Source organism: Corticium candelabrum, chromosome 13, assembly GCF_963422355.1.
Source record: "Corticium candelabrum chromosome 13, ooCorCand1.1, whole genome shotgun sequence".
NCBI lineage: Eukaryota > Metazoa > Porifera > Homoscleromorpha > Homosclerophorida > Plakinidae > Corticium > Corticium candelabrum.
The window spans coordinates 5,009,737-5,017,236 of record NC_085097.1 but is presented as its reverse complement, the minus strand read 5'-3'; the positions used below and the strand labels follow the sequence as shown (position 1 = coordinate 5,017,236).

Genomic DNA, 7,500 nt, shown 5'->3' with positions numbered 1-7,500 from the left:
GTCCGTCCATCTGTTTGTCTGTTCATCTATCTGTCTGTCTGTCTCTCTGTCTCTCTTCTCTTTGTCTGTCCTGTCTGTCTGTCTGTTTGTCTGTCTGTCTGTCTGTCTGTCTTGTAGTCTCTCTGTCTTTTGTCTCTCTGTCTCTCTTCTCTTTCTCTGTCCTGTCTGTCTGTCTGTCTGTCAATAATCATTTATTTCTTACAATCACACTATCATACATCACAGCAGAAACTACTCGACTAAAGCTAAATGCTTTATAGTGTTCATAGGTAAGTGTATACATATTTTCTGAGGCAAAAGAGACAACTAAAAGTACACTAATGATAAAAGAATTGAGTGCTGAGTGACTCGGGAATCTGACACCCACCACACAACACATTCAATTTCTTCTGAATGACCCGTGCGTTGCACTTTTGCAGCTGCACTGAAAATCGTTTACGCCAGAAGTCCACAAATTCCGGTGCGTTTGGCTGACCAACTTCGTCTGATGAGAAAGCTGCTAGCTTTCGCAAGAAGTTCCTGGCCTCTTCTCCCCATGCACCGAAATGTTCGAATACCAAGGGGATGGCTTTGAGAACTGAAGTCCCAGGGAGCTTTTGTTGGCTGTATTTTGCCGCCTTCCTATTCTCTCGTTGTTTAGCAGCGACGCCTGTTCTATCAGCAGAGCTTGGAAATGCATCCGCACTCCAAGGGTGGGCTAGAGAGATGTCCAGGTCGAGGTTGGAAGCTGATTCAGAATCTGTCTGTCTATCCATCTGTCTGCCTGTCTGTCTGTCTGTCTGTCTCTGTCCATCTGTTTGTCTGTTCATCTGTCTGTCCGTCTGTCTGTCTGTCTGTCTGTCTGTCTGTCTGTCTGTCTGTCTGTCTGTCTCCATCTGTTTGTCTGTTCATGTGACTGTCCGTCCGTCTGTCTGTCTGTCTGTTTGTCCGTCTGTTTGTCTTTGTCTGTCTGTCTCTTACTTCCTGTCTGTCTGTCTGTCTGTCTGTGTTTGTTCACATATTCATATTGTTGTTTGTTGTCTTGTTTGTATTTACCTGTACAACGTGTAGATCTTTTGGTAAGCATGACGTGTCTCTATAGATTGTGACATCACCATTTGCTGATCTTCAAGACTACACGTATTACTTTGTTCCTGCTCCGTGGCTTAGCGTCAAGCTATTGCGGTTACTGCAGTGCTACCCTCTTCCAGATGATATCACATCTAAAGGCAGATTGATTGAAGCAGTGGAGGCTATTCTTAATAGATCACAGGTATGATACTTGTATTGTAATATAAGGTGGAAATACATTGTGCTAGGCAATAGGACAGTTTGGTGGTTGTGACAGACAGACAGACAGACAGACAGATAGACAGACACACATGCACGCACGCACGCACAAGCACACACATGCACACACGCACAAGCACAAGCACACACACACGGACACACACACAGGCACACACGCACACACAAACACACACACACACACACACACACACACACACACACACACACACACACACACACACATGATCTCACAATTCGATTAGAAGCAAGTCTACTCTAGATATAGAAGCGATGTGGCATGCGATTCTATCACTTATATTGATTTCTCTGCAGTTGTAATGAGAAATGGAATCTTCCGAATTGCTTGACGTTTGGTCAGATATTTTTCAAAACTTTGTACTGATTTTACAAATACCTTTTGAGATTGAACGCATCTGTTTGTTTTATCAAACAAAACATTTACAAGTGAAAGCATATGATGCAAAGACACGATCTTGGAAGAGCTGGTAAAGAGATATTGATAGTAGTAAGTGGTTGAAGCAGAGAATACAAAGAGCTTTTGATGCAGACAGACAGAGAGCTTTTTGATGTAAAATGATGTTGTTTAGACATAAGCAAGCCACCACCTTGTTGTATAGTCTCACGTAGCCAGACCCTTTCTGCCTCGTCATACTTCCGGGTGAAAATGGTCTGGTGAACAGCCTTTGATTATGCTGTGTGCTGCATAGCCAGAAGTCAGGCTATCTAAAGACCAGATTTGGTTTCTTAAATGCTTCACTAAATGCCAGACTGGTATGCAAGCAGTGCAGTCCTCTTTCAATTAGTTTCTCTTGTTTCATAGAGAGCAACTCAGAGTACAGCTAGAGTCGTTGGTGTTTATGAAATCTGCATGTCTACAGCAGCTATTAAATGCGGCTGCGGAAACGTAGCCTTGCCCCAGGCGCAGTGTGGATTGGAGCCCCGAATGCACTGCCATTACCATTACGTCTGGTTTGGTACTGCTTTTCTGGGTGGGAGTAAGTAGGTTCAGCGCTTGTCATACTAATGATATTAGCCAGGAAGTGAGCTTTCAATTGGACTTTGACATTGTTCTAGCTTCTGTACTTGTCGATATTGCGATTTTAGGCCGCTGTCAGGCATTGGTAAGAGATTGCGGCTACGTTAGGGAGCGCTGGTGTGAAATGGGAGATCAGAAATGGCACTCGCAGTGCATCATATGCCTTTGAACGTGTACACAGGTTCCCAGTTGAAACTGCAATGCGTCATATGCTTCTACTGCAATGCACTGGACTCCTGCCTACGTACTGCACGCTAATTAACGAAGATCCCACGCTACAGTCGTTACCTATAATGTACTACGCTGACAAAGTACGCTTGTAACTGATACTATTCATGTCCCTAGGGACATGATTAGCGCCGACTGCAAGGGGCGGTACCGAACTAGACATAGTGGTGATGCAGCGCATCGGGGGGAGGGGTGGGTGTGAGGGGGAGGGGTGGGTGTGAGGGGGAGGGGTGTGTGTGAGGGGGAGGGGTGTGTGTGAGGGGGAGGGGTGTGTGTGAGGGGGAGGGTGTGTGTGAGGGGGAGGGTGTGTGTGTGAGGGGGAGGGTGTGTGTGTGAGGGGGAGGGTGTGTGTGTGAGGGGGAGGGGGGTATGTGAGGGGAGGCACTGCAATCCACACTGCATCTGGGGCGAGGCTAGCGGAAACATATGTGTAGATGACATCACCTCCAAGCCCTTCCAGATATCGCTCACTCTGGACTGTCTGCGGTCGCTTTAGATGTCAAACAGCAAAGGGCGTTGAGTATGTTCGCATTCAGTCTTCATTGTGACACAAGCGCACAAAGCTTGACGTACGACGTTGATCATGCCTGCATGAAATCGAAGCCTGTTGACATTGACGTTTCTGCGGCTGCGCTTAACTGCTGCTGTAGACATGCAGATTTCACATACAGCAACGACTCTAGCTGTAGTCTTTGAGTTGTTCTCTATGCAACAAGAGAAGCTAATTGAGATAGGATTGCACTGTGTGCATACCAATCTGGTCTTTAGTGAAGCATTTAAGAAACCAAATTCGGTGATTTCTGGCTATTACAGCAACACAGCGACATCAAAGGCTGTTCACAGACCCATTTTTGTCCGGAAGTATGTCGTGGCAAGAAGGGGTCTGGCTACGTGAGACTACTTGTTGCATAGTTGCCACATTCTCGCTACACCTGTGTGCAACAGCAGCAACATTTTTTTATAAAGTGACAACGTCTAATGGGAATGTCAAATAGCTGCCCAATATCTGGGAGTTAGTGCTATACACAGGAATTTGTATTTATTTGTCTGGGCAAAGACAGGCAAATCAGCTAGTACAAATATGTTATATCTTAAAGATACAAACACTATAGATGTATTGTAGTAGGAATGGCTACACAAATCAGCAAAAAGCAAACAAACAAGTGTGGATGGTTCAATGCTGTACCAAATTGAGGGTGCCTTTGCATACAGCTTACAGGGTGCCTCAGAATGAACCCAAACTACAAGGAATGAGCGTTTTAATCATTAGCTGAGTGAAACCAGTGTGGTAGACGTTGCTCTTAGCAGTTTCCAATAATGTATGGTGGGTGCACTTGATACTCACAGGGGCGCTCTGATATGCCGCTAGATCTAGTTACACAAGCCTCAGATGTTATCATAAGAAAGTTCAACCTACATCTTTTGTGATCATATGAAATGGATTTTCGTCAGTTGCATTCAGTTTTGAGTTTAGCCTCCTGGACAATTTGTAGCCGCTGAGTGCATTTTCCAAGATAGGCCTGCTGTGTGCGCAGCAGAGAGATCAGTTGCACTTCCTTTGTTGTCTTGTTGCTACATCCGTAGACAAGTTTTCAACTCCTTGCTTGTCTCATCATAAACGTTTTGGGATCTCTGACAACAGCAGAGGAGGCTGCAAGTGTCAGCAGACGTGCCTGCTAGTGCCACTTACTGGAGCACGCACAATGCTGCTTTCAAAATGGCAGAGGACGCATTGCACTGCTCCACAAAATCGTGATAGTCGTATTTTTTAAACAATCGCAAAACGAAGAAAACGCTTCTGCCCAGGATATTTGCAACAAAGAAACGTAACCAGTTCAGTCGGGAAATTGTGCAGAGTGAGAAAACCCGTCTGAAGAAAGTTAGTTAGTTAGTTAGTGAGATGAAATTGCGGTTTGGTACAAATACGTTTAAAAATAAACTAAACAGTTTTAGAGGTTGAAACTTGGCACACATAGAGAAGAAAAGCAGGGGACTTCAGTAATGCTATTTGTTTTTGCGGTAGTGCTTCTGAGCCAAGATAGAAAGGGCATAAACGAGCTTATGTATTGACACCCTCAGCCATTCCTAGATAGTGACTACTGGTCACTATCAATAAATATACATATGCATCAGGGCAGTGTATTGACTTTATGCATAAACGAATTATCTTGCCATCATGTTCATTGGTCTGGTCTGGCACTACAGCACTACTTGGCATTTCAGACTGGAATGGTGGTATGATAGTTGGTTTATCCACCGGGATAGTGCCAACATTTATGTGTTTATATATATATATATATATATATATATATATATATATATATATATAATATATATACATATATTAATTTTTAAATTTTATCTATCTGCATTAGGACGGATGTCCTCACTTATCAAGAGTTTGTTGTCATGATTGCTGTTATTAGTACTATTTTTCAACAATCATGGTTTGTGTTAATGAACACCTTCCTTCGTAGGAACCACCTAAGACCAAGAAGGTGCAGCACTCGAATGCAAAGAATGCCGTGCTGTTTGAAGCGATCAACCTCATCATCCACATTGACAGGTATGTCTGTGCGATACGCTTGCTTCTTGTAGTCTACACACATTTTGTTATGTAGTGAACCAAACCTTCAAGTGAGAGCATGCAACCAGTTGGGTCAGTTCTTGAACAATAGGGAGACGAATCTCAGGTAGGTTATTACCACTGATGAAGACTATGTTGTTGTGTGTGTGTGTGTGTGTGTGTGTGTGTGTGTGTGTGTGTGTGTGTGTGTGTGTTGTGTTGTGTTGTATTGTGTTGTGTTGTGTTTGTGCTTTGTGGTAACCGCAGTCAAGCAGCATATACATGGACAACTTTGTGTTCAGGTACTTAGCATTGGAAGGAATGTGTAAACTTGCTAGATCAGAGTTTTCAAGTGATGCTGTTAAGAAACACGAAGAGACTGTCCTCTTGGCTCTGAAGGTGACTGGAAGATGATGCTAATGTGCCGGCTTGGTGTGATTGTAGTTGTTGCGTTGTGTGTAGACTGAACGAGACGTTAGTGTGAGACAGCGAGCTGTGGACTTGCTGTATGCCATGTGTGATCGTAGCAACGCCAATACTATAGTTCAAGAAATGTTGGGATACCTTGAATCTGCAGACTATGCTATTAGAGAAGAGCTGGTGAGAGACGTTTTTGGCTATGTGTTGTTAGTATGCTGATTGCGAGATCATTGAGTTTGAAGCGATCGGAGGGAGCGCTTGTGATATGATACGTAATTATCACACACACACACACACACACACACACACACACACACACACACACACACACACACACACACACACACACACACACACACACACAGAGCATGTAATAGATATTTGACAAGTTCATATTGTTTTCTGATCTAATTTTATGTGTAGGTTTTGAAAGTGGCCATTTTGGCCGAGAAGTTTGCTGTAGATTACTCCTGGTACGTCGACACGATTCTCAATCTAATTCGACTTGCCGGAGACTTTGTCAGTGAAGAGGTCGCGATCTAATCGAATGAGTTTGTCATTGTTGTTTGCTGATGAGAATGCAATGTGACAGGTTTGGTATCGGGTTGTTCAGATCATTATCAATAGAGATGATATCCAGGGATATGCTGCAAAGACAGTGTTTGAGGTGAGCTGGTTGTGTAGGGGTGAAATGGCAAGATGCTGATATCTCACATTGGGATTCTTGGCATGGACGAAGTTTGTTTCTGTCGCATATTGTGGGTTGGCTGTAGATGCTTGCATGTATTTGTGAGGGAAATGGCAAGTTTGGAAGGAGAATTGATGTGAGTAACTGATAGGTGGGGAGGCGGACTTGTCTGGCTGAGGTGGCAGGTTGGCAAATTGTCACATGGGTGGATACACACACACACACACACACACACACACACACACACACACACACACACACACACACGCACGCACGCATGCACGTATGCACGCACGCATGCACGTATGCACGCACGCATGCACGTATGCACGCATGCATGCACATATGCACACACGCATGCTCGTACGCATGCTTGTATGCATGCACGCACACACACACACACACACACACACCTTGCAGGCTCCAGCCACTACTAGCTGGGCAGTCAGAGAGACAGTTAACATAGCATTATTACTTTACAGGATGAAGTAGCACTACAGTGCAAACCCTTCGTATGCCTTCGTATAGCTTTGCTGCTTGAGTGTAATTAGTTAGAGCCAATTAGAAGAGCTTGATAGTCAATTAGAAGGTGTGAGAAAGAGACTGACATCCTGTCACCTATTTGCCTCAGTCAGCAATCACGTGTTACACCGCTGCCTAGCAGGTCGGTCGGTCGTACGTACGTCCCAAACACATTACTATACGTTTCAGCGTTTCACGCTTGGTAAATATTTATGGATTAGATTGGTAAAGGGAGTCACACTGACATTGTGATGCGTATCGTTTCAGTTTGTTGTTTATTCATAGGCACTTCAAGCTCCAGCGTGTCATGAAAACATGGTGAAGGTAGGAGGATACGTTCTGGGAGAGTTCGGTAACTTGATAGCAGGAGATGAAAGATCAAGGTATTCTAACATTGTACATGTTAAGAGTACGTACTACACTATAGCTAGTCTACTAGTTTACTACATATGTGGGATAGTTGTCTCTCTTGATTATGGAGTGTTTTGCATGAGTGGACGTTTCTTGTTGTTCAAGTGTTGAGTTTTAGGAATTTGGTGTGGTGGCCATGTTTGGTGCTTGGATTTAAGAGGATCAAAGTTGGCCGGGAATGAAGTGTTTGGCCACGACATCTGCACAATGCGCATACATACATTAATAATACAAGCGTTAATGTATATCTATTTGTCTGTCTGTTGTCTGTCAGTCTGTCTGTCTGTCAAAGAAATATATTTTCATAAATCGAAACTATTGCAGGCTAAATCAGAACTA

General features: G+C 43.9%; 1 protein-coding gene across 1 annotated transcript in view; it reads left to right on the top strand.

Annotated features, from left to right (window-relative positions):
* The window catches only part of LOC134189308 (AP-2 complex subunit alpha-2-like), a 17,122-nt gene that overhangs the window by 3,675 nt on the left and 5,947 nt on the right, over positions 1-7,500 (top strand). Inside the window, exons 7-14 of the mRNA XM_062657541.1 lie at positions 1,082-1,252; positions 5,032-5,120; positions 5,176-5,247; positions 5,423-5,519; positions 5,583-5,720; positions 5,964-6,071; positions 6,133-6,207; positions 7,036-7,133. Coding sequence (XP_062513525.1) covers positions 1,082-1,252; positions 5,032-5,120; positions 5,176-5,247; positions 5,423-5,519; positions 5,583-5,720; positions 5,964-6,071; positions 6,133-6,207; positions 7,036-7,133 — 848 coding nt within the window. The remainder of the gene's footprint in view (positions 1-1,081; positions 1,253-5,031; positions 5,121-5,175; positions 5,248-5,422; positions 5,520-5,582; positions 5,721-5,963; positions 6,072-6,132; positions 6,208-7,035; positions 7,134-7,500) is intronic.